Raw genomic sequence first — 27,897 nt, 5'->3', positions numbered from 1 at the left:
TTTCCCCGGGGTGAAACAAAGGTTAACTGAAATTTCCTCTGTTGTGTACCTGAACGAATCAGCAGTTTGAGAAGGAAATCCCATTGATGGGCAAAGAGAGTGACAGGCTCTATTTAAAGAATTCCCCCGACTGTGTGGTAGACCAACCATGCCATGAATTTAACTGTTCCTGTGGTCCCCATACTTGTACCCACCAAAAAGAGAGAAAAACCTACTTTGTTCTGCAAATGTTGCGCTAAGCTTTGAAAATCATGAGCCGCTGAGTTTTGTGAATTAACATGGCCAGCAGTGGCCAGTGCTGAAGGAAGCAGTGTTACAGCACAGACAGAAAACAGACAGGAAATTATGCATACTTACATAATGGAAAGGGCACCCTACATGTTCATGTTTAGCTTGTGTCCCTGCGTTTCAGTGGTTTGGTGGTGCACATATGCCACAGAAATATGATTTACAGAATTGTCTCTTGCTTTGTTCACTGCACATTTTTATTTATTGGTACTGAGGTGCTCTACCCACACAGAGCTGCTGGAATTAGTGGAGCTGAGGGGGACACAGCAGGGCAGATGTGTGGAGGAGGTGCAGGATGGGTCTTTGGAGAAGTTGTTTGGCACAGAAAGGGGGTGCAGGGCCAGAATGTGTTATCAGGGACCTGAGTGCCGATGGAGCAGCAGGATGCAGCGACACTGCGGCGGTTTCTGTGTTTGTCAATGTCTGCTTTTACACCAAAAATGCATCTCTGCCTGGTGAGCTGCTTTGAGCTCATCTGTGCTGTCCCTGCAGTGGCCACCCCAGCCTGGACATGCTGCTGGGGGACTGGAGCATGAGTATTACCCAGCTGCCAGGCCTTTCCTCTCTGGCACTGGTGGTTCAGTCTTCCCCATGGGTCAGAGCTGCTGAAGTTTGTTTAAAGGAACTTCTACAGCTCCTGGGGGGGTTTCCCACTTTTACATGGCTGCTCAGAGCTGTGTGAGTTTCTTTTCCTGTTTGAACTCTGGTTTGCTTTTGGCCAGCTCTGCCCTTGCCTCAGTCAACTGCTTACATTTTAATTAATTTCAGAATGGGTTGAGGATTGTTTGTTGGATTTTGTGATGCTTTTCAAAAATGGCTGATAAAGGTTGCTAAAAATAAAGCATTGCAGGGATTTCCCTACTGCCAAAACATGTGCGCACTACTGGCAGATACATAATTTTAGTATGGAGGGAGAGGCAAGAGAGCCTTTTTTTGCCATGAGAAAATGTCTCAAATTGAACTTCTGTCACCAATTCCATTGACTTATTTTCCTGCGGGACTTAGGGATCTCTTTTAAAGCTGGCTTAAAGAGATATTGACAGGTATTCCATTAAACAGCAGGTGTTTTGTTTTTAAGTAAATCATCTCTCTGTTATCAAGGAGAAGTTGGGAAACCCCCAGAAATGTCTAAGGACAGCACAGCCGGGCTGCTGTGGGCAGAGGGGCCTCAGCCCCATGGCAGGGAGGGGTCCCTGCTGGCCTGGGAGTTTCTGCCAGCACAGGCAGGACCAGCTGCTTGTCACCGTGGCTGGTGTGCAGCAGGCCAGGTCGGGCAGGTGGGCTGGGGGGGCACGCCCAGGTGAGCACAGGTGAGCACAGGAACGGGCACAGACCCGCAAGCAGGGCCCTGCACACACACAGCACCTGTCAGCACCCTGCCAGAAGGGAAAGGTGTGCAGCCTGTCCTGGGACACAGGCACCCGAATTCCTGTGCCTGGGGCCAGGACTGTTTCTGCAGCCATGCTGCCATTCCTTTTTCTCTTGTGAGCAGGGCTACTTGGGCACAGGAAATGTGAGGCTCATTACAGCAACCTCCACAACTGTAAGAATTGAATCACCTCAGATCACTCAGAGTCAGGAATTTTCAGATATATGTGACATGTCACAATATAAAATTCTTGCAGATCTAGTGATTTTTAGGGGTTTTAAGGCTTGTAATTTTTAAATGCTCTTCCACTAGCAGCAGAAGCTGTGTCCTGGTATGGTAAATATTGTTCAGAGATATGTCTGAAACAGTCCTTGCCATGGAGATCTTGCAGTAGAATATAATTAGAATTCTCTATTCTGTAATATGCTATATTAATTACCAGTAAAAATCCAATTTTTAAAACCCAGCTTTGAAATGTGTTTGCCCTTCAGGCCACATATCATTGTGCCACAGCTTGAAGTGTCCTGTGTCACTGGGCTGATCATAAAATAAAATAAATAAAACACATCTCATCATGTATTTTCCAATTAGAAGGAAGGGGGACATGACCACTTGCCTTCTTGTTTCAGGAAATTTAGTGTTTTATTTTCAGAGTTGTATGTCTGTGCCCTGCAGCCCCGTGTTGCTGAAGAGGGTGATGACACAAACCCTTGCAGGCAGGCAGAGCTTGTGTGAGGATGTTTTCTCCCAGCCCTGACGAGTGAGACCCAGTGTGGTTTTTGGGAGGGGGCCGCAGCCTGCCTGGGCAGGGCAGCCTGGTCAGCTGCCGGGTCCCTGCCGGAGCAGCAGGGCAGAGAAGGAAATGTTGTGAGCCGTGTATTGTTTATTCTGAGTCACTGTTTTGTTCCGTGGAAGCAGATTGTTCCTCCAGGCAATTTCAGGTTTTGACTGCTGGTCCTCCTTCTCCCTCCTCCCCTCCTCTCCCTGTCTGGGATGAAAGAGGGGAGGTTTGAATGCACATTGAACAGTGGTCCTAAATCTGGCTTCACCCCGAGCGCTGCTCAGAAATTTACATTTTCATGCTGGTGGAAGGATACATGTGAATCTCAATGATCTTTCAAAATTTTTCTTTAAATAAAAGCAAAGCTGTTGCTCGCCATTCATCCCATTGTGCAGGGGCAGAGGACAGCCAAAATGTGGTACTTGATAAAGGAAGAACCTTGTGCACGGCTTCCATTTTCATATAAATGGTGTATATTTTACATCCTCTTCTTCCCTGATCTGCAGTTTGACAACACCATTTTCTATAGTATAAATACAAGTTAGTATAAACGCAAGTTTAAATACTAGAAGTTTATACATAAAGTCTGCTGTATTTTTTTAGTGTAGAAATATATGCAATCATAATACAGGAATTTGTCTTAATCATAGTATTAAACTTAGTGTAGAAATTAATATAATCTTATACAGGAGACAGCATTTAACAAATTGAAGGTGAGGAAAATTAAAAGATATATATATAAATATATATATATATTATATTATATATTATTATTATATTATATATTATATATATATTTATATATATTATATATATTATATATTGTATATTATATATAAATATATATTTATATATATTATATATATTATATATTATATATTGTATGTTATATATATTATATATTATATATATTATATATATATATATATATATATAATATAAAGATGTTCTTGTTTTTATTTAAATGACAGAAAGCTTTAAGAAAGTTTTGTATGTTCAACTTCTCCACTGAAAAAGGGAGGAATCTGAACAGAGATTGCCTGAAATACTCTTTGAGCAGCTGTGTTCTGAAGAGCAAAAATGAAACTAAAGCAAATGGAAAAATAAAGCAACCACAGCCCGTCCCTGAGGCAGAAACGCACGCTCTGTGTGCATGGCCCCTTGCAGGAAGATGAGCTGCCCAGGTGGGTGCTGGCAGGGGCAGTCAGGGCAGGTGCCCTGCAGGCTCGCGGGATGGAGCTCAGCTCGGGCTGTGCCTGCCCAGCGCTGCCTCCCGCCCAGCTCCAGCTCGGGGCTGGGAAGGCATCCCTGGGCATCCCAGCTGCCGTCCCTGGTCCCTCCTGTGTGACTCTGGGCGCCAGCTGCCCCCTGCCCGCCCCTGGGCTGCGCCACAGGAGGAAAACCAAGGTGAGAAGGGAAGGTGAGGGCTGCAGAGAGCCTGGCAGAGGGAACCCCGGCACGCCAGGGTGCTGCTGCTGGAGAGCCAAGGGAGCCAAGGACAGTGCAGGAGACGCCCACCAGGCACTGGGCTGCCCACGGGACACCAATGCATCCAAATAAACAAACAAAGTCAGAAGGAAGGGGAAGCATTTGTCAGTCTGATAAGAGTTTTGTGATTTATTTCGTGATCTGCAGCCAGACAGAACGCTGTGTTCAGCAAGAAATATTGTTGCAGATTTTTCTGTGTGTCTCTTACAGCAGGGTTTCACCTTGGTTGCAGAGGCAAAACTCTCCCTAGGTGTTTCACTCTGAAGAATTTATTGTGTGTGAAAGCAAAGCCTTATGCAATCTATTCTGAATTAATTACAATTAACTTTTAGATCACCAAACAGATTTAGTAAGGGGAGATTTTCTTGAAATATTTCATTCAGCATTAAAGGTCTCATTTATTTTCTGAGTGGAGCAGTTTTAGCTCCTTGTATTAGGAGTATTTGAATCATTGTATCATGGTTTTCCCCCGTGAAGCTGGGGATTTTCACAGCGAAGAAGAGAAACTTGGTTGGTTTGCCCTCAGGAAGGACATGCCTGGTGATTAACAGGAGTTAATTCGCTGGTAATTTTGATCTGTGACCATTCTGCATGTGCATTTCTGTGCAACACAGCACTAGCGGTGCTGATTGCCAAGGCAGAGCTTTGAATTACAAATACCTTTTCCTTTATGAATTAATTTCCTTAACAGTCATTTAAGCTATAAATAATGCACTCAAATATGACAGTGTTTCCTTACTTTTAATGATTAGGCCTCTCAAAAGTCTTGATTTTCTCTGGAGTGTCCCCACAAGTTGCTCCTGCCACGGGGCACCGGGTGTCACTGTCCCACCCGTGCTCCCCGAGGTCCCAGCAGTGCTGGGGTGACAGTGCAGCTGGGTGCTGCAGTCACTCTGTGTGCCACGACTCAGACACATCACTCACATCCTTCTTTAGCTGGCCAGGTAGTGCATTGTCAATGGTGACAGTCGTTGGCATGAGCAAGTGTGGAAAATAAAAATACTTCAGGTGAGAGCAGGTGTGAGCCCTGACTGCTGAGTGAGGAGCAGCAGTAAGCAGGTATTGTGCTTTCAAACACCTGAGTGACATATCCTGGATCTTGATACCACGTCACATGCTTCAGCCAAAATTACTGACTTTGTCAGTAAATTAAGAGGAAGGCATAAAGTTATAGATGATATAATTTTATTTGTAGTCATCCACCTTCTAATGGAAATGAATAGTACAATCACAGCTGGAGAAAATTTTGCCATCTGTAAATTGTGATGATGATGTGATTTGTGTTGGTAACATCGATGCCTCAGATTCAGGTGCAGGATCAGGATGGGGCAGTTTGCATTTAGGAGTTTGCAGGATTAATTTGCACACGGGCTGTAACACTTGCTGTAAGGTACAGGTAAGGTGAGCACCTGTGCTGAGGTGGATCCCCCTGCAGGGTGAGGAGCTACTGTGTGTGTAGCCAGAGCACTGAGCTGCATTCACATGCAGAATTTTTAACAGCTCGAGCTGCATCCCTATCCCTTTAGCTTATTGCCCTTTCATTTCCTTCTTGGTTTGTTTCTTTGACTCCTGCCAGCCCAAAGGCTGCATGTGAGAAGGTTGTGGCGTGACAGTCGATAATTCAGTGTGTCCTGCTGATTTATTGCACATTACCAAACCCTGTTTGGAAATAGATTTGCAGCTTACAGTCTGGGTGTCTGAGTGATGCTCAGTCGTGTTGGCACACAGCAGTCAGGATGCAGGGCTGTAGATACAGACTTGGTGAATTCACCAGGAGGAAAGGTGTCTGCTCTGCAGTAGCTCACTGTTCCCCGGGCTGGGGCTGAGCACCCCCACCAACGCAGCAGGGACAGCTCCAGTGGCTGCAGTCGGGCCCTTTGCAGCCCATACCTCTGGAAGAGTTAAATCCCCACCTGAATTTAAACCCCAGGGGTCAGGACAAGCATGTGGTGTCAGAAAAACTCCTCCTTAGTTGCACCTGTGCTGGGGCTCAGGTGACGCAGATTTTGTGCCCAGTGGGTTAGTAGCTTTCCTTTACCAAAGATGGAATTAATTTCACTGCTTTAATGCATCAAAATCTGTTAGCAGTTTCAATAACTGGAATAATCATCATGTTGAATATATTATAGAAAAATATTCATACAAATTAAATATATATAATTATCATTTTGTTTTTCAGGAAAAATTGATGTGGCCTGGTCCATCTCTCATAAAGACTTAGAGGTAAATACACACAACTAAATTTATCTATAAATCTTCTTTGTGTTGCTTATTAACAAGTAGAATAAAGTAAATGGGGTTGAAAAGCTGTGGTGTTTCTGTGGGACGATTAGCAGTGTCCTCCCACAAGGGAAGGAGTTCTTGAGCTGGGGCTGGCGTGATGCAGGAACAGGGATGCCAAGAGCTGGAGAGCTCCCACAGGCTGGGCAAAGGGACAGCAGCTCTTCCCTCCTGGTGTCTCTGAGCCCCAGGGCTGGTGCAGGCAGGCCCTTCCAGGCAGCCTAGAGCCAGCAGAGTGTGCAGAGCAGGGGCAGCGGGGGCACTGAGCCCAGAGTTCCCAGTGCTGGAGCAGCCGGGGCTGAGCTTCTGCTACTGGGTCCAACTCCTTCCCTTTTTCTTTCCAAAGTGCAGTACAGCTGTTACAATCAAGGGACATTAACAAATTCTTTCCCTGAGAAGAAATAATATTTTTATACCTCTCCTGTTCACTCCTCAAAAATTTCATGTATTTTTTTTTTTTAACGTGATTTTTTCGAGGCAATGACAGCTGTAGATAGGGTTTTCAATTCTGGCTGCCTACACAGAAAGTCTGTGTGAGGTCACTGGGAGAGAGACAGTTATTTCCAGCTTCCCTTTTTTTTTTTTTTTTTTCCCCTTTTTCCTTTTTAAGTCTTTCTTTACAATTGCAAATTGCAGATTTCATCCAGACTTGTATAGCATTGTACTTTGTCCAAGCAGTTTGCCTTAATGTGTGCAAGGCAATATGTAACTTGCATTTGCAATTGATGTTCATTATATTTCTGTTCTGGAGAAAATTGCAGTTTGTCCTAACATAGCACAGGAGTAAAAGTATCTTGGCTAATTGAGGGAAAGCTCCACAGCTGCAGTTTTAAATAGCAAAACAGAATGTCCTGAAACGGAAGTTCAAACAAGAACTTTTCTTCCAGACAATGCAGGTTTCTCTGTAACAGAATTACCCATTCCAAACCTGGGTGTGTAAACTGTACAAGTGAAACATTAGATTTCTGCTGGATCACTGCCAGCAGTGACCTTTGTAATTCCCAGTTCCCAAAGCGCAGAATCTCAAGTGGTAACTGCATTTCTCTCTCTGTTTCACCAGGCACAGATCTCCAACTATGCGGGCGCGAGGCACAGCAGCACGCGGTACTACTCGGCTGCCAAAAATGTGACTTGTAGGAATTGCCACAGACCAGGACATTTGTCCAAGAACTGTCCCACTCCAAAGGTAAATGCAACGCTTAAATCACTTCACATTCAGCTGCTTTCCTAATATACCTTTGTGCTTGGTGTTAGAAGCATTGTTTCAGTGGTTTGTGCTTCCTTTGAGGGAGTGCTCTGAGTTGCAGGATAGCTTGCACAAGATCAGTTTGCTTTATAAAATCATCCTTCTGTTAGGTGATGTCATTGCTTTTACTTTTTTTATAAAAGAAAAATGCTGAGTTATATCATGTAGAATCATATTGAATCATATTGTGTTGGAAGAGATCTTAAAGATTAACTCATTCCACCCCCCTGCCATGGGCAGGAGCAACTTCCACTAAACCGTGTGTCTGTAAACTGAGCAAAAAAAAAATCAAGTGCCATACAGAAACATCTTTTTTTTTTTTTTTTAATATGGTAAAATAGTCAGTAAGTGTAAAGTATTTTTCAATTGTACTTTCAACAAGAAGAATCCATGGAATCAGAAATACAGCCTTAGTAAATAAGTGAAAGCAGAAATTATAATGAGCCGTGATATGAACACTGTTAAAAACCGTGGACAGGACAAAACTGGAGCTGACTTTAAGAAGCTCAGATGGATGTCAAATGTTCCAAAAACTTGTCCTTTGGCTAGGGGTTTAAAAGCCAGCCAGTCAAGTGGGAGCCATGGCATGACAGCCTGGATTTACCAACTCCCAACAATGGGATCTGTAAAACCCTCAGTCCGTGGGGCTGTTACCCACGAGAGCTCAGAATGACCACATCCCACATGACCCTCAGGGGGAAGGAAATGCACTCAGTGACTTTGCAGACATACAGGTTTGGCCTCAGAATAGTTGTCTGTGTGTCTGTTTGTCAGTCCAAATGCTGAACTGTGTGTCCAGATGCCAGCTGAGTGCCCACCCAGCCACCCCGACCCACCTGTGTCGGGGCAGGATTGCTGGAGGGATCTGAAGCACTGCCTCTTACCAGGATTCTGTGTTTGTTTCTCCACAGAAAGTTCCCCCTTGCTGTCTGTGTGCAGGAAGGGACCATCTGCAGCACAGCTGCCCGGCACGTTTCTGTCTGAACTGCTGCCTGCCCGGGCACTATTTCAGGGAGTGCCTGGAGAGAGCCTACTGGAACAAGCACTGCAACCGCTGCGACATGCAGGGCCACTATGCTGACGTGAGTATGGCCACATACAGACACAGCTGGGCTTGTGTCTGCCAAAACATGAATTTACAGCGGCCACAGTTCATATTTCTGTCATTTTGCGTAGTGCCTGTTTGTATGAGCGTGTGCAAATGCTGTGTTTAGTCAGTACTTTACACTGTCAGAGCTTTCATGGAGAATGGTTCAAAGGAAACAAACCAAAGCTTTGTCAATGCTTGGTCCTTAGTTTGGGTCAGTTTAGTAGGGGCAGACAAAAAAGTCCATTTTCCTGGGGAATGAAAGGTGGAGGGAGGTTGAAATCAGGAGACACAGTATCTGCAAATGTACCAGGAAGAAGTAAAGAGTAACTTTAAAGCATCAGGAATTCTAGATCTCTGTTTTTTTCACTATGATTAGATATTAATCAGTGAAAATACTATTAGAATTATTTTGAAGGCTTTGGGTTTGACAAGATCTACTAAAGTAAAGCATAGAAAAAAAGTAAAGGGAGAACAAAGGTAGTTGTCTCTTTCTTTCAGCTTGTATTATGTTAGTATGGTTTTATATGTCACTAAAATTCGGTCCTAGATGTAGCAATCAAGCTTTTATAGTATTTTTTTCTCTTGAATTAAACACAAAAAAGGATAAAAGGCAAACTGGGATAATTTTGGCATACATTCACACTTCAGTTTCTATCTATACATATGGCCTATATGTTTGTTTTCCAAATACACCTGTGGGATTCTGTAAACGCTGGATTTTTTGAAACTCAGAAATATTTGAGTCTCTTTAAAGTGTCTCCTTCCTGCCTTTATTTCTTCTGTTTGGTCAAAGAGCATATCACAGTGGAACATGAGATGTTCAAAGGACAACTGGCATATTTGGGAGCTGCAATTTCTTATGATATGTGAATGTCTTCCAGATGTACTTTTGCTTATAGCTAATGTGCCCACAATACCTTTAAAAAATGTGAATTGTGCATTTCTGCACCCTCATTCTGGTAGGCTGTGGGGCAAAATTGCAATCTGTAATGAAGCATCTTTTCTTTGCCATGTTTTCTCGTTTACACATTTTATGACACCAGTTCTCAAAAGTCAATGTTCTTTTCTTTAAAGAATCATGAAGAATCTTTAATCTTTCTTTAAAGAATCATGAGTGCTCTGTCATACAAGCATTTCAATCCTTCCTGAGCTGTGCAGTTTATTAGGAACAGCACAGCATGTATTTTTTCTGCTCATTTACATCCACCTTAAATCAAAAAGGTTTTTCTTTGACACTTAGGGCAATTCTTTGCACTCCTGCATGGAGGTGTGAGGCTGCCTGTGTCATTCACCTGTGTGAATACTGGGGCATCAGAGCAGGAGCTCACCTGCCCAGTCCTCTCAGAGAGAGATGGCATGGCAGAGCAAAGGCAAAGGAATCCAAACCAGCAGTAAATCTTTCCTGGGGTCAGAGCAGAAAGCCTGTGAAGCCAACAGGTGATCAAGACACAGAAGGAACACTTGGACAGGACAAGGTTGCTGCTGGTGGCCTAAAGGTATTTTTTTGCATCTGGGATGTTCATAGCAGAAGAAGCCAGGGATGTTGCCATGCTGAAATCTTACTTTGTGCAGGGGAGCACCAGAGAAGTTGTCAAATGGAAAATAATGTGAGGCTTCCTATGAATCTGTGAGTGCTAGCCTGTTAGCAAAACTGGGTAACAACTGCCCAAAAGCTGCAGAGGAGCATGAGGGTGAAATAGCCCAGGCAGTGATGGCAGCAGACACCCCGTGCTTGGAGCATGGGTGGTAGCTGAGTTTTAATCAAGGACAGCGTGCAGGTGATGTCCCAGGAGAGCTGGGGGTCCCAGGCTGGCAGCTGCACCACCCAGGGGCAGGAACCATGGTGGTGGCATGTTGGGACGGGTGTGAAAATAGAATATACATGGGGTGGGTCAGGGCTGCTTTTGTAAAGGAAATCCCAGTTCTCAGGGATCTCTGGAGTTCCTCAAAGGAGCAGGTTGACAAGCATGTGTGTAAACATGATCCAGTTGACATAGTCTACAAATTCCAAAAGGCGTTTTACAAAGTTCCTGACCAAAAGCTTTCAAGCAAACTAAACAGGCATGGAGTAAGAGGATAAAGGTGGGATATGCTAGTGTGACATGGAAAAGGGTGAACAATGGGGCAACAAGATTTGCTGAGAAGACTGAATTACTTACAGAGTCAGTGCTGTGAGCCAGCTGTGCAGAACTGCCCGAGAACTGTAAGAATCAGAGGGAGAACACAATAAAATGGCAATTGAAATTGGGTGACAATAAATGTAAAATAAAATAATCCCATCTTGGTGTATGGAATAACAGGTTCTGCATATTACTGTCTTCAGGACACTCAAATTGTAGTTATGAGATATAATTCCACAAAAGACCAGTTTAGTCTTCACAAGCTGTTAAAAAAATAAAATTTTTAAATAAAAAAGGTAGTAGAATATTAGGAATCATCGGGAAAACAGGAGCACCTGGGCACAGCTTTGGTCCCTGTATTCTGTATCCCTCAGCATGGCCACAACTCCTCAGGCTGCAAGGGAGGTGACAGAGGGACGGGTCTGTAAAGAGCTTCATATTCATCTGTCATGGGAGACAGAGGTCAGGGTCAGTTGTTCATCATCTCTTCCAGTACACCTGACGAAGGCAGCAGAAGCCAGGTTGGGAAGAGACAGGCCAGGGTGACTGAGTGTGTCAGCAGCAGACCTGGAGGCTCCTTACTGAGGGGTGCAGATCTGCCCTGCTTCCAGAGGGAATGGGAGCAGTTCATGGAAGAGAAATCACAGAACGCTACAACACCAGGTTGAGAGGGACTTGATGGATCACCTGATCATCATCCCAAGCATTTCTTGGCAAAAGCATGCTTTACCCAAGGCAGCCCAGCCAAATCCTAAGAGTGTCCAGTTCTGGGGAATCTACCACTTTTCTCAAGAGATGGTTATTCTCATCATGAAAAGTTTTCTCCTGTGTCACCTGATCTCCCCAGGAGGAACTTGTAGCTATCATTCCTTGTCTTTCCCATGCAACTCCTTGTAAAAAAGGGAAATCCCCATCTTCTTGTTATCAAACATGTTTTATGAAATGCTTTGGATGGTCAAAGGAAGTTGTAATTTGTTTTTCTCAGCAAGTTTGCTCCCTTTTACTGTAACACAGAGGGTGCAGAATAGGCTCTTGTGCACAATCTCTCAGACTGACTTTCCACTTGATCCAGAAGTGAATGTGAGGCAGTTCAAGGTGCTTCCCCGAGTTTGGTTAGGAAACATTCAAAGTTACTAAAAACATTTTAGGGGCATACATGATCTGCTAGATCTCTTCTCCTGAGACAGTGCTGAGAGCAGTCTCCTCTCAGCTGGAGGTGCACTGGAAGCAGCCTGGCCTGGCATGGTTCCCTTGGGAGGGTCATCAGAGCAGCTGCTCTGGCTGATTCAGTGGCAGTTGGGTGGGTGTCATGAGCCTTGTGGTGGTGTGCAGCCTCAGCTGCCAGCAGCAGGGCTGGGAGGAGGGCTCCTTGGAGAGGGGATGTAGCAGGGAGCAGGCAGAGGGGCCATGTCTCCCTGTGTGCAGTGAGAACCAGCATGCAGGTGCTCGGTGGGCTGGACGGGCTCTCCCAGGAGTGGCAGACAGCAGTGCCCAGGTGCTCGGTGCCCTATAGCCATGTGTGTCTGATGCCCACCCAAATGCCCAAATACCCTTGTTGCCAGCACTCCTTCCCATGAACCAGCTGGGTGCTTCAAGTGGCATCTTCTCTGCATGCTCTGACAGCTCCCTGGACATGCAAAGCACCACTGGCCTCCTCTCTCAGGGGCATTCCTGCTGCCCTTGCTGTTTGTGGCACACTGCTGTGGGCTGGCATGGAGCTGGAGGTGCTGGGACCGTTCCACAGGAGCAGCTGGTCCATGTGCCCTGCTTCTGCTGGGCAGAGAGCGATGTTTGCCCTTTCTCCCGGGTTGCTCAGTGTCCCTGCCCAGCCTGCAGAACTCTGGCTGTCCCCACGCAGCCCGGGGTGACACCAGCAGTGCCCAGCTTTGTCCGCCCGGCACCGGCGGCTGTCTGCGCCGGCAGCGTGGGGAGAGGTCTCGACATCTGCTGGTGCAGGAGTGGTTTTGAAGGGAAGCATTGTGTGTTTTCCGCGGCAGTTCCCATGCGGAGGTGATGAAAAGTGTGTGTTTTGGCAAATCTTTTGTTTTATTGTGGTGGCTTGCAGCGGGGCAGCTCCAAGCAGCCGCTGCCTCTTTGACAAAGCACCAGAGGATTCTGTTAAAAAGTTGTGTTTAGTAATTGTAGTCGTCGTGTCAGACCATAACTGACTCGGAGCTGAAGGATTTTTGCGAGATGAGTAGCTATGCCAGCAGGGACCCAAGTCTCCTGGGCCAGCCGCGCTCTCATTAAGATTTGCCGCTAGCCGTGGCGGTGTTCGGCAAGTATGTGACGTGCATGCTGTTATTGTATGCTTGGCTTGTCAGCCTGCAGCTTTCTGACACTCACTTATGTCACTCTTTATTCAGAGACGAAGAAGCTTTTGATAATTTGACAAGACAAGCTCTTAAACGATCTAGGTCATGGCCTTCACTGTCTGTGATTGTGAACATATTTCCTGAAAGCCCTGTCACTCATCACAGCTACATTTTCTCCCGGGGAGCCGCGGGCCCGTCCCGGTCTCCTGTCAGCGCGTGCATTTTGGCGATCCGTGCCGAGTACAGTGGGGCCGGGCCGGGCCGGGCTGGGCTGGCCGCCGTTGGGGCTAGCGCTCGCCCCGCCGCTCGCCCGGCCCGCTCGGCAGACGCCCGGCCGAGCGAGCGGAAAGCGGCAAAGGCCGCTTAGTGCTGGTTTTGTGTTTGCTCATTGTTGTGGAAATATGAGAACTGGTGGCAAGGGCCTCGTCTATTGAGCTCTCGAGTCCCGGTCTGCTGTCAGGGGCTGTTGGAGATTGAGTGTTTTATTTTCTTTGATGTTCACATCGGAGAATAGGGAAGTGGGAATTAAACAACAGATGCATTAAGCCGTTGTTCTGGTAAAACAATAATTAGCACCTGATAAAATTCAATATGGGTCAAAATGTGCAGCACCCAGCGTGGGCTCTGCCACTTGGGCAGCGTCAGGCAGGGTGATGGCCCTTCAGGACGGCCGGACGTGTCCGAGGCTGGACGTGGTCCCTCTGGGGTTCGGGGACAATGGCCCAAGGTGCTGGCAGGTGTGGGATTGCCCCAAACCCAACCCGCCCGCCGGGCAGGCACCTTTGTGCTGCTACATCTGAATGCACGTAAGGTCAGACCGCTGGGGCAGCAAATAAACGCGATTTTATTTCAATGTGGTCCATCACGCTGCCGTAGTGGCTGTGCACCGCAAGGGTGTTCCTTTCAGCCAGGGCCGTTCATGGTTAAGTTCTTTTAAACAAATAAGAAGAGGTATGGGTTTGGCAGCGGCTGTGTCTGGCTATGCTCTCTTCCATAGCAAACCTCTCTGCTTCATTTGACGAGCCACTATTTGTAATTGTTAATCGTAGTATTTGTCATTCCACGATATAAGATGCAGACAACAGCCCTGAGCTGGTGCAAAGTGATGAGGTTCTGGTTAAAAGCATCATCTCTAAAAAGCTGTTGTTTAAAACTCACCCCTCCTCAGCTGATGTACCCCACTTCATAATGCTGAGCAGTGTTACCCCGAGTCACCACCCAAATGAAAAAATACACTTAGCCTTCCCTCACCACCTTTGTGCTTGCCTTCTGATTTTCACTAACCCTGAAAACCTCCCTGAGGATAAAACCTGCCTCTGGACAGCACCACGAAGGGTCTGGGGCTGTGCCTCTCCCAGGGTCTTGACAAGAGCTCTGCCAGCTGTGATTCTCACTCAGAGCTAGAGATCTTTGCTCAGAGTGATGTCTTTGTGTCCAGAGCAGAAAAAATACCCAACCAAACAATTATTCAAAAATAATTTCGATGATGATGATGATGATTATTATTATTAAACAGCAGTCGTGTGAGTAAAGGTCATACCACAGAGTGGCATTTTGCCAGTATAGGACAACTCACTGATTGCAATTGTTCAACCATATTAGCCTGGGCACACTGTGGTAATCGAGAACTATCCAGAACTAATGTATAAATAACTGCCTGCTACCCCTGAGCCGGACCAGCACAGCTGTCCTGCGCAGCTGAAACCGCCTCCGGTCTGAGGGAGATGCTCTGAGCTCTGCTGCAATTTTTGCAGGCTGCAGAGTGTTTATATGTTGCCTCTCTGCACCCTGGCTAAGTTAGGGAAGGAGGAAAATCCTTTTGTTTGTGCTCAAAGACAGCTTGAGTGTGTTCAAACTGTCAGATCCTCGGTGAGGAATGTGATGTCCTTCACACATTTCCTTTATAGAAATATTAATATAAAACTCAAATATTTACACACAGTATTTGAGTAAGAGGAGAAATGTTAAATCATTACACAGGACAGATTGTAGATTTTTCTACAGACAATTATGTTACTGGTAGAATGAATAATAAATAATATCATTTCCATCACATCTGGGAAAAACACACTGTATGTGCCACAGGGTGACTGGCAAAAACTTGGATTTTATTTTGAGAGATACTGGTTGTGGTGTGGGGGTTTTTTTAATTAAAACGCTCCATGAAAATAAAAGAAGGCAAGAATTTGGGCATGAGTGGAAAATTTATTCGAAATCTAAAGAAATGTTAGTAGTACTCATTTGCAAGTAGTCATGAGGCTGCAATGTTTGAAATTGCAGCTGCAGCATATTGTGGAAAAGCTGTGGAATACTATATTTCTTTTTAAAGTGCTTAAAATGAAGGCTGGCAAACCAAGTTGGTAATTGTTCAAATGGGTGCGGAGCTGCTGTAATAAGAGGGTAAATGTTCTAAAGAGAAGTGAAAGCCCTCTGCTGCAGTAGCTGTGCACCAAAATGACGAAATGTGCCACAATTTCCATGTCTGTCTGTGGCTCAGGGGCTGTCAGAAATATTGTACATTTTGTAAAAGCGTTAAGAACTCCTGAGAGAGTGATCTGAGCCTCAGTGACCACCAGCATGTTCAGATTTTGTTTTAAAGATCCATGCTTTCCTCTTTACCATCTCATGCATCCCTCAGGTCAATTGTGTCACTTCTGAGACTCAAAAACCTGCTCTGAATTTATTTATTTTTTTTTTCAAAGGGCTGCACTTAGGACTTGGTGTGAAAGTCTGGCAATTAAAAGAAATTAAAAGTAAAAAAAAAAAGCAGGCAAGTCATTGTAAAAATAGCAACATTAAAGCAATCTGTTATGGTTCTTGTTTACAACTCATCTGACATGAGGCTGCTGAGGATTATTACATGTAACAATTATATTTTGATTAGGAAGGAGATTCGTACAAAAAAGATAAAATATTTCTGTTCCTACATTAAAGGAAGGCACCTTGTGATTTAATTTCTAGAGCATTATTTAAATTTAAAATGCCAGAAAATGTAGAATTTAAATCCGCCCCTGTTTGTTTTGCAGCGTTAATGCTTCCTACAGTCACGAACACGCTGCTCTCCCAAACTTCTGCCCCTCCGAGAAAAAGGGCAGAGAGAAAACTGTTACTGGCTTTCTGACAATGGCAGGGAGTGTGTTAAACCAGTGTAAAATTCAATTAAACTGTCTAGCCGGGTTTTTGAAGCTGAAATGCAGACCCTTTCAGTTAAGCTTCTTATTTTCCTGTGACCGACACCAGTGGATACTGTGTTATGCCAAAACCAACAGGCTGTAAAGCACCTTGTTTCATGCTCCTAGCTGATCAATATTTTTATTTTCCAGGCTTGCCCAGAAATATGGAGGCAGTATCACCTAACAGTAAGTAGAAACACCTTTTTTATTTTCTTCTACACCCAACCTATTTACTCCTCTGTGAACTGCTGACCATAAAATATAGATAAGCATCTTCTCTGAGAAGATAATAAACATCTGAAGAGTTTTTGAACTGAAGAAGGCAATGAAACACTGTCACTATTTTTTAAGCATCTTTAAAACTTCTTATTTCATTTTAATACTGTAATAATTAAATTAGTGCTTTGCCTCTCTTCTCTCAGTGACCACATTTACACACAGAGCATTAAATTTTAAGTTGGGATGCATAACAGAAGCAGTAATCCCATCTCAGATATCCCAGATGCTGGTAATTAGTCACTCTGTGTGACAAGCTTTCTTCTTAGATGAGTGAAATAAATCTCAGTTAGAGCGGAGACATGAATTTGAGGAAAAACATTTCATGAACTTTTGCAGATAATTTATAGCTAGTCAGGATATAGCTGTGACTCCTTGTTTGGCCTGCCTTAGTTGATAGTTAATCCCTGAAACAGGAAAATAAAACTTTGTGAAACTGTACCAGTTTATTACTTAAGGTTTTTCCTCATATGTAAAACAGATGTAAAAATAAAACAAAATGCATACAAATTTGGTTAATACTGAAACCTGGTACCGTATTTAACCAATAAAAACAAATTATTGCATTGGTGTCACAGTCCTTAAATATATTAATTTCTAAAATTGTCAAACATAAAAACACCTTTAAAAATCAGGGCTTTGTTGCTGCTCTGCACTTTTGCTGTCGTTGCTCCCCAGATCGGCCTCACACGTATTTCACTGTTACAGATAATTAACTCCCGTTCTCTGCTCTAAACAAAGTAGAAAAGTTTCTCCACTACTTTTCTTTTTGGCTTTTTCTCTGAAGCACTAGATGGGATGTGCTTTATAATTTGTGCCTCCACCTCTTTATGGCACTGGAATGCTCTTTTTTCTGCTTTTTTTCTTCAAAATTCAATGAATAGAAGAAATCTGCACTTAAAACCTCTCATTTGTATTTCGTGCATAATGATTCTAACACAAAGATCTACCCTGGAAATCCTTCACCCTTTCTGAGAATTTACTTTTAAACAGATCTGGTAAAGACTTTTTATTGGTTTGGTTGGTCTTGGATTTTTTTAAAGAAAAACATTATGAGAGGAAAAAAAAGCTGCATTCACTGAGTATTTCTGTTTGTTTTGTTTTGTTTTTAAATTGGAAGTAGGAAAAAGGTAAACGCTGTTTTTCATTTTAATCCCTAAGGGTGCATGTAAAAACAATTTCTGAAATGTTTATAACACTTGGAACTTAATAATCAGATAGAAATATTTGGTGCAGTAACATCCCGAGTTCTGTTTTTTACTGAGATAAAAGAAGTAATTTAATTTTAGTCGCACCTGCCATTGAAAATTCCTCAAAAAGTTACTTGCATTCAACACTTATAAAACATTTATGTCTGTAAAAGAAAAAGTAGGGGGTAGCTTAAACTTGACCCAGTGCTGTAGTAGAGCAAAATTTGAGGTACCTTGAGGTGAGAATTTTTTCTGTGAATTTTGCAGAAAGCATTCACAGTTTACACTTAATGCAAAGTAAAGCTAAGAAAACATGTCAAAACATGTTCTTGTTAGAAAATGTAGTGGTTACAAATATGGGCATATTGTTAAAAGTACCCATTTGGAAATTTGTGGTGCATTTTGGGGACATTTTGAAACATGGTCAAATATGAACACTCACAGATTAATTGGTTTTGCATCAGGCCCTACCTTCTGATAAACAGATTTTTACTTTGCAGTGAAGAGCAGTTTATGTGCAAATAATACACATTTCTGACATATGGGAAATGTTTTGCACGCCTTCATTTTTTGCATGGGACAAGTACCTTTGGCTGAAAGTTACATTAGCAATTGGGTTAAGCCTGGAATTTTAAAATTTGTGTAGTAAAAGACATGGTTGATATTTGCAATAAGTAAATTACCTGCATTACCTGAATTATTTAAAATTTGTCGTTTATTATTCCCTTTAAATATTCTTATTTGCACATGAAGCAGAGCAGAAGTAAATAATGTTCTGGCAAGAAACAAAGCTTCTAAATTAGAATTATATATAATGTTTAAATATGTTACATATATATTTATATATAAATATATATATTTATAGCTATAGGATTGTAACAAAAAGCCAAGGTTTTTTACTCTCATATCAGCACAGTAGTATTTCACCATAGAAGTTATCTGACAATTTTCCTGCTGTAGTGTGAATATTTCGGTACAAGCAGCATAGCAGTATTAAGGAAAATAGCCAATGTTTAAAACAAAAGTGCTGCTGTGGCTGTCATGGCCCAGCTGTTGGGGGCCACAGAAGAGCTTTTCCTGTGCTTCAGCCAGGGATAAACCACTAAACTTAAACTGGTTTTGGTAACTTGATGGGGAGCATCCCACATGGAGGTCTGTGTATGTGCAGATGCACTCAGGGGCTCCGTTTTGTGATAATAATAATAATAATAATAATAATAATAATAATAATAATAATAATGCTACACTGGATTTTGGCCCTGTTCGCAGAGGGCTGTCACAGAGTTTGTCCGAGTGTTCTGCGTTGGATAAAGTATTCTCAGTTAATTTTTAATTTCTGCGAATGCTGGCGAGGAACCTCACGGCCTTCCACTCTGTCCCCGATGAGGTTTTGGTTATTTCATTCATGTTCCATGCCTTTCCTAGGAGATGGACTGCCATCTATTGACTCCTCGGAGCCCCTGCATGGCGCGCGGCCGCTCAAACAATGACTCAATAACAAACCCTTTCTGCTCTTGGGGATGGTGGTGCGGTTTGTTGACGTTGGCCATGGTGACAAATTTGAGCACATTGCAAATAATTTGTTGTATGGGCAGAAACATCTTATTCTGACCAAAACAGACTGCCAGTGCAAGGAATCTTACGAAGGAATGGGAAAAAGAGGGTTGTAAGTGGAATATTTTAATTTGCCTTTTGATGGAAAAAAAAACCATTATCATAAGGCATTCAATGAAGCTTAAATCTAAGGGCTGTGTGATAATCAAAGCTTTATAAGTCGCTGAAAGTACTTTCTTTAAACTTGTTCTTTCAACTCTTTTAACTAAAATTATTCTGGAAAAAAAACCTAATCAAAGTCAGCAGAAAAATCCTACTCCCACTGTGGTTTAAAATACTATTTAATAACCTCTTTAAGATGGTGATTTAAAACTTTTACAGATAATTTTCATCATGCCTGCTCTCTGTATTTTTCCTGTATCAGAGAAGGAAAATTGTATTTGTCAAAATATAATTCAGATTTTACTTATGTAGATATCTATTTGTAGTTTGTTGGTTCATACCCACTGAGGTTTATCACAGGGGTTGTTGTCAATCAAATAACAGGACAAAGACGTCTTTGACAGATTCTGGATAAACAGTTTTGATCATAGCTTGCTGGAGTGCCGGTGATGATACGTGTGATTTTTTGGGCACAAGGCATTTGGAGGCCTTGTTGAGCTCTTTGTTCTGGGTTAAGCTCAGCTTACAGCTCTGATTTCCTGAGTGCCAGGTGCTCCACGAACCCAGGGAAATTCTGCCCATCGTATCCCCTCTCCTCCCTGACGGGGCACCCTCAGAGCACTTGGCTCTTTCTTGTTCCCTTTCTCTTGTTACTTCAGATTTGAGCTATAAAATTATATTTATCAAGCATTTTTAAGTGGAGGCCAGCTTGTAGCCCTAAAAGATATGGCTTGTAGCATAAAAGATAAACCCTAAACAACGCTAAAAAAGGTGGAAAAACTTGTGAGAAGGCACGTAATGACTTTCTTTTGTTTCTTTCAGTTTTGTAGCATACTCTTTAAAAAAATACAGTCTTTCCTTTCAAGTGTGACCAGCTACCCGTGCCCCTCGCCGTGTGGCCCATGGCGTTGCTGCGCTCAGGCCGTGCCAGGCCGCAGGGACACGTTCCCAGTGGGCAGCCCCCGTGCCCTGTCTGCTGGTGTGGGCTCCCAGCCCAGGGCTCTCGCTGGCCGTCCGGGACTGCCCACGCTGACCACGGGCTGCGGCCTCACTCCGGGCCCGGGCCCTGCGGGGGCTCAGCGGCCCGAGCGGCCTGCTGAAGCCTCTGTGCTAGCTGTAGCATTTCCAACCCACAGACGACATCACTGCAGGAAAAAGAGTAAATGTGTTTATCCTCAGTGCGTGGGGCCCTGTTTCGCTCTGGTGTGAGCTGCGCTGGTGCCAGGAGGCCCCAGGGCGCGGCCCGGCCTGCTGCAGAGCATGGCGGTGTGGCGGGGCCGCGGCGGAGCTGCGCCGGGCCCGGTGTGTTTTGGTGTCAGAAGGAGACCGGGCTGGCTGCAGATCTCACCACAGCCGCCTTGTCACGGCACCTCGTGCCACACAGCAGCGTGTGCTGGCAGCTCGGCCCAGCATCAGGATGAGGCCGCCACAGCCAGGCAGGAACCTGCTGTGCAAGTGCTAAAATATCAGCCGAGTAAAGAAACTCTGTCCCTAAAATGGGCAGAGCAAGTTTTTTATTTCACTGCAGTGTTCCTTGCTGTTGATGCGTGTGTTAAGACGTAAATCTCGCGGAGACAGAGTGAATTCTTTCTGTAACATTGCTGGTTTCCAGCATGTGCCCGGTGCTGCTCGCCGCCGTGCCTGCCCTCACCGGACCCAAACTCCCCGAGCAAGATGGCCACCAGCAGAGTTCAGAGCCTTTAGTTAGCAGGAGCTGTCATTTAACACACTTTTCGACAGTTTGTTAATCTTACTTTTAATCTGCTTCCTTTAATCCATAATGGAAGGTGAACCAGGAACTGGCTGCTTTGGCCCTGAGTACGAAGGACACGAAGGGACATTCGTCTTTTGTGTTCAAATGTTGCGCTCAAATTTCTTTGTGTGCGTTATTAAAATTCCTGGTGTCCTGCTACTTTTCTTCTGAAGTGAAAATGTGAGCCATATCCCTGAAAGTCGATTTTTATCTGTTACAGTGTGACTTCCAGGAAGGGAAAATTTTAAAAATGCAACCCTGGCAAAAAACATTTAAGCTTGAGAGAGAGAAATGGCATTTGGTTTCCAGAGATTTTTTTTAGGTGTTGAGCGGTGAGGGAAGGGATGGGTTTAGGAGTATTTTGGGCAGGAGGTTAATCCCTGGGTTCCTTGCAGCTGTGGCTGTGACATGGCCGCAGGGCTGGCTCCACTGGCCACGACACAAAGCCACAGGCCAGGGATCAGCGCGCTGCTCTGGAGTGCTGCAGCACCTGGCTGCTTCCCCCAGGTGTGTCCAGACTATTTCTAGCAGCTCTAGAAAAAAACACCAAAACCAGTCTGTTTATTAAATAGCCCGTGTATTTCTCATTTTTTGGAATCCCAGAGTGGGCCCTCGTATGCCATTGCTTCAGTATCCATTCAGCAGGGTGTTTCACAGGGAAGGCAGCTCAGAATTCCCAGGGATACGGATTTAGGGTAAAGATGACTCTGGCTCTTGTGAGTTTTGGGGCATGTGAACACCTGGAGCATGATGGTGTCCACACACCTTCTTGAGAGGTGCTTGGGTTTGTGAGGATTTTCTGCCCTTTGAGAGGCTGCTTGCCCCGATAGCTGGGGGAAGAGCTGAGACAGAGCTTGGACAGAAACAGGAAGATATTTTGTTTTAAACTCTCTGCATTGTCCAAACCTGACCCCTCTTGCAAGTGGTTTTCAGTGTCGGTTTTGCTCCTGACATGCTGCCAACCCTGCACAGCTGTCCTGGAGAAAGCCAGCAGGTCAGAGAGAGTTGGTGTGCCAGGCAGAGGGATTTCACTGTTTATTTTCCACTACTAATTGTAATTTGCAGTGTTGCCACTCTCTTTCAAGTTTCAGATATTTTTGGAGGCTATCAGAAACCTAAACCCAAATATTTTCCTATTGCAAAGGAATCATATTTCACAAAAGATATTCTTTCTGAAGGCTTCTTTTTTCTTTTTTTTCTTTTTTTCTTTTTTTCTTTTTTTTTTTTTTTTCCAGAAACAAAAACATTTTCAGGTCCTGAAATAACTGTTAGGTTTATGAGTTCAAAGCATTTGCTATAGCTTTCAGTGCAAAAGCATGCTGCCTAAAAGTTGTTCCCAAATTTTTATTTGCAGGGTGTATTTTAATTGTGATGGGGAAAAGAAGTAGCTTTAATAACCCTGTGTAAATTTTCTGCAAGGATCTGCGTGGACATTTCGGGTGGGATGCAGAGCCTTCCAGCAGCACGGGTATCACCTGCCACTTACCTTCCTCACATGGTAACCATGGCAGGAAGCGTGTCCTTCTTTCTCTAACCTTTACCTGTCTTGTGCTCTGCTGCACCTGCTCCACAGAAAACAAAATCTAAATTGAGAGTTAAGAGAGATCACATCCTGACCAAAAAGTGCATTTCTGTATATTTCTGGAAGCAGTGAACAGAAAGCTCGGCTGACTGGGCATTTCTGTGATTTTGGGGCTCCAAATGACGTTGTGGTGTCTGTCCTGGGGAGCAGATCGCTCAGAGAGCCCCAGCTGCAGCATGCCTGTGGAAGCAGTGTCCAGAACCACGCTTGCTGCAAAAGCACTGTCTTCCACATCTGACTGTGAAAGGGAAAGGGAGAAGAGCAGGGATGGACATTAATGTATTTACACTATTTAAAATCTCAGGTTAGCTCACCCCCGTGTGCCTCGGGCGTTTTTTGTGCAGTACATTTGGTGGCATGTGTCCCTCCAGCCCTGCACACCCAAAACCAGAGAGGTTTGGGTTATTTTTGTCATACACCAAAGCTGCTGGGTGAGTGGTTAGTTAATCAAAGAGACTAATCAGGGAAGGTTTGCTGCTGAAATATTTCCCCTTCATATACTCAACCACAGTTCTTTTCAGGGAAAGGATTTAGGTGGCTTTTTTCTTTAATGCTTACAAATTCAGTTTAAAAATTGCCCCTCTTTTCCCTTTAGTTTGAAAAGGCAAACTTACACAGGCATTTCATTATTATTATCATTATTATCATTATTATCATTATTGTTATTGTTATTATTATTATTATTATTATTATCATTATTTCAAGTATTAACCATCTAAATAAGGAAGATAGAATTTTCAAGCTAAAATGAGGTTTCCAATGTGTTTTTAAAAGATTTGAGATTTTTAAAAAATTCTGTGCCCTCTTTCTGCAGTCAGTGCTATGTATAAATATTCATATTAAAGTTCCTACATTCTGAGAATTTCTCCAGAATTTCTCCAAACTTGATATGAAGGTATCTTTTTTAAGTTTTGCCAGATCTTTGTCTCAAAATCCTTTAGGAAGCCAAAAATCGCCAGCAAATTTAACAGACATTTTAAAATGTGAGAAAACCCCGCAGTTACACATAATATGCGCAAATGCAATAAAATGGATTTAGGTGCATTTTCATATTGTGAAGTGTAAAAAAGTGCCAGAAGTCAGTGAATCAGTTTGCAGCGCATGGTTCATCCTGCGGTGATTGGTGTGTCGCAGCAGCCCCGAGCTCGCTAAGACAATAACTTCCTCAAGTTATGCTCGATCATGTTAATAATCTACGGATTAGGGCTCCCTAAAAATATTCACTGATCTAATTCCAAGAGGGTCTATCATGTCAATGATATTAATACATCTTGTTAGGTCCTGTCATGTGCATAGAAAAGTTTCTATCCCTGTGACAGAATTATCCTGATTTTGATTTCAAGTGTTGAAGAACCGAGTTTAAAGGGAATTAAAGGAGCCGAGGGCCCGCACAGAGGGGTGGGGAGCAGGGAGCCACGAGCAGTGCTGACAGAGGAGCCCCAGAGCGTGTGTGGGGTGCTGTGTGTGTGCACACGCTGTGCCACCCACCGAGGCTGCACAAGGAGGCAAACCATGGAAATTTTGGCTGCTTGAGAGGGAAGCTGGGCCTTCGGTTTCGACTCGTGTTTGAATTCGGGTTAAATTAACATTTGACAAACACACCCCAACGGCAGGGGAGCAGCTCTGCAGTGGGCAGAGCAAGCCCCCATGAAGGAATGGGCGCTGCAGTCTGTGCCTTTCCCTGCTCTAGGGGTCCCACAGGGCAGTGCTGCCCGGTGCGGGGTGGCCAGGGCTGAGGAAGAGGCGTTGTTTTTACACCAGAGCAGGTGAGCCATTGGCAAGGGAAGGACAGTCACTGCCTGGGTCAGAGTTTCTAACAGTTGTGTCCAAAAGTGGCGTGTCCTTTTTTTTTTTCCCCTTTTTTTCTATTTGCTCCCCTCAAACTTGCAGTTTCTCCACCTGTGGTCTCTGCTCACCATGTATCCAACAGAAAGTATTTTTGTGTTGTTTCTTGACTACACACTTAATTCTGTTTCTAAAGAATTTTTATAACTTCTTTTGGCACTTAAAAAAATGGGGTGATGAGCACCTATGCAGGAGTACTAACACTGGAGGGTTTCTGTGGACTGTGCAATAACTCTGAAATACCTCCTCCTTTAAAATTATTTGCCCTGGACTTGAATGAGACACCCAGTTCCTGTCTGAGTTGTTTTGATGCCAGATGAGAGCTAGATAAATTCATTCTGATTTTTTTATGGTGGCATCAGGAAGGAAAGAGAGGAGAAATGATAGCACTGATATACCAAAGAGTTGGTGTGGAGGAAACTGCTTTGGTGAGCAGCATATTTACATGGTGTGAGAGAGCAGAAACCTGATATGCTCTGATCCATTTTTAGGCACTGTGTACTACTGAGGAAGTCCCAAGTCATATCAAAGTAAAAACTTTACGGAATTGAAAACAATTTTTAAAAACAGTTGTGCAAAAAGGACGTGGAGGATCTTTTGTTTGTTGGTGGCTGTGTAAAAGCTGTCACACATTTCCACAAGGACATATTCGGGATGAATGTCACTCATCACGAACCTAGGTGCAAATAACTGCTATTCCTGAATATATATGATGCTTGTTAATGGAGACCACATGAAAAAATTATGAGAAAATGGATAAACATTAACACGTGCAGTTGGCATGTTGGTAATGTAAGGAGGGTGCTTCTGTGAAATTGTCTGTTAGTGAAGGATGCTGCATGCTGAAGGCCAGCTGCTGGGGAGTTTAAAGGGTTCAATTATTATCTATTTAAAATGTACACCAAAACTCACTCCTAGCAAACTGTGCACTGCTCACTTGGCATCTCATATTCAGCAGAACTAAACATTTTTCCATGTTTACTTCCATTTTAGCTGTGATTTGAAATCACTTCCAAAAAGTATTTATTAAGTGTCTATTTATCAAGAAATACCTATTAAGAATACTCCCCTAAGAAAGTTATTCAGACATGGTACTTCCTCCTTTCGGGTGCAAGGGTGAGGGATGATCAGTAAATGACATAAAGATTAAAGTGAGAGAAAAGAAGCTGTAGATCATCCAGAATGACACAAAAAATTAAAACCTAGGGGTTTGGCAGGCTCCCCCGTGTATTAGCTAATAAATATAACTGTGCTTTAGTTCTGTTCATCTTCTGATTTTAGAACCTTTGCAAATGTTTGTTTTCAGATTAATGTATAAATGTATGTATAACTATGCATATGCTTAGCACGGGGGCAGCCGGTGCCGTGCCCTGGCGGATATATAGATATATAAATATATAGATGTACAGATATAAACATTTGGCCAATCCCCTAATACACATTCAAATAAAATATACGTCCCAGTGCATGAGTCTCCTCCTCCTCCTCGTCCTTCTCCTCCTCTTCCTCCTCCACCTCCTTCTCCTCCTCCTCCTCCTCCTCCTCTGCACAGTCTCTCCCCACCTCCCCCACCCCACTTCAAAGCTTGTGGTCCTTTCTCCATCCATGTACTAAAAGGTTTCTTTGTGAGCCAGGCCATTTGTCCGTCATTGTTTGGGGCCCAAACGGTGGTAAAATACCCTGTCACCGATCTGGAGCACGGTGAATGGCAGCTTCTCTCCGGACAATTGGCGGCGGTGCCGAGAAATATTCCTGAGAGGATTATTTAACCTTTCAATTTAGGGGGCACAAAGCCCGGCTGATTAATGAACTTTCTGATGGGCGCCGATAAGCGGATCTATTTCTTTATTTCCTCCAAAAGTGATTCCTTCTCCTGTCCCATATTACTATAATCTTAAACATAAAATGTGGCAAATAGATTAAAAAACAGCACTAAAGAGTTTATCTGGCTAGCAAACTGAAGGAGCTAAATTAAAATTGGTAATGAAAGCAGTGGCTGAGCCCTGTATATGGTTTTTAAATGCGCTGTGTATTTTGAAGAGACTTATTCTCCAGCCTGCCTGGTAATGACTGCTCTGGGTGCGCAGTCCGGGTCCAGCTTCTGTTATCCCCCCAAAAAAATGAGTTGTGTTATCTGGATGACTGCAGACACATATGCATCCCCCTTTCTCACTGCATGGGCAGACAAGGTCGATAGCATTACAAGGTATTTGTGGCAGTGCTTGTTTCAGTTTTCAGAGCTGCCAGTTTTCAGCCAGATTTGAATTACAAAAGAAGAAGCTGGCATGAAAATTGAAAGGGTTTATCGGCTAGTCTGAAGCCTCATAGCACATTGCTTATTTATGCAGTCCATTTGCACCAGGAAATGTAAAAAGGAAATACATTTTAAAAATAAGGTCATAAAGACCCAGATATGTTTAAGATGGCAAATAAAATATAGATACCTATAATATCTTTCCAGGAAACGATTTCACTTAATGTTGCACATTACTTCGGAGGAGCATTTATGTTACTGTCATAAATTTGTGCGTTTGTGTCACCATACAGATAGTCCCCAGGGATTAGGAACGAAGTGTTTGCTAACTTACTTTAAAATTAAAATAGAAGGGGAGATAGGTTTGTAGTTTGAGAGCCACATCAGGAATAGCTGGAGTTTAATGTGCCATCGTTTTTAAATAACGCTTTGCATTTCCTGTAAAATTAGCCATGGACGGCTAGAGAGATGCCACCACCTTTGGAGAAAATTGGGATGCCTTTTAAACCATGAAGATTTTGAGGCATTCAGGGATTGTATTGTTATCCTCACTATCTTGCATACATTCATTTTCTCTATGAACTTGAGGGGTTTTTGTCCATTTCTTAGAGAACACTTTTTGAATTAATATTTTAGGGTTTTCTCCTCTGCTTGTGAGAGTATTAAAAGATTGCATCCATTTATTTCAAATATATAATATTGTGCGTTTTGTCTCTTCCTTTAGCATTTTCACACAGTCAATTGTAGATGCTATTTGCATCTCTTTAAAATGCATTATAGAAATGTCTTATTTCTCTAGAAGGAGATCACAGTGCTCATACTGTGGTCGGGGCAAGTTAAATTTCTTCCTCTGGAAAAGGTTTCGGTTTCCCCGACTGTACAATCAAAAATTAAAATTTAATTCATTAACAGAATTAATTTAATGTGTATCATCACTTAAAAAAATTAAAAAAAAAAAACACAGAAAGCCCTAAAAAGCTGAATGAGATCACTTTTTTCCTGGGTATTTCACTGTGTTTTGGTGATGTCCAAATGTCATGAGCACATTTAGTGAAGTGTAATTTGTGGGAAGATGCCCAGGTGAGACCTCCACAAGTCCTGTGGGAAGAGAAAGGTTTTTTTAGACAGCTG

General features: G+C 43.5%; 1 protein-coding gene across 1 annotated transcript in view; it reads left to right on the top strand.

Moving 5' to 3' along the window:
* The window catches only part of ZCCHC7 (zinc finger CCHC-type containing 7), an 86,547-nt gene that overhangs the window by 49,828 nt on the left and 8,822 nt on the right, over positions 1 to 27,897 (top strand). Inside the window, exons 4-7 of the mRNA XM_056513028.1 lie at positions 6,106 to 6,149; positions 7,267 to 7,392; positions 8,364 to 8,534; positions 16,301 to 16,336. Of these exons, the coding sequence (XP_056369003.1) occupies positions 6,106 to 6,149; positions 7,267 to 7,392; positions 8,364 to 8,534; positions 16,301 to 16,336 (377 nt within the window). The remainder of the gene's footprint in view (positions 1 to 6,105; positions 6,150 to 7,266; positions 7,393 to 8,363; positions 8,535 to 16,300; positions 16,337 to 27,897) is intronic.

Source organism: Oenanthe melanoleuca, chromosome Z, assembly GCF_029582105.1.
Source record: "Oenanthe melanoleuca isolate GR-GAL-2019-014 chromosome Z, OMel1.0, whole genome shotgun sequence".
Taxonomy (NCBI): Eukaryota; Metazoa; Chordata; class Aves; order Passeriformes; family Muscicapidae; genus Oenanthe; species Oenanthe melanoleuca.
The sequence above is the reverse complement of the archived record's forward strand: the minus strand, read 5'-3'. Positions and strand labels throughout refer to the sequence as shown.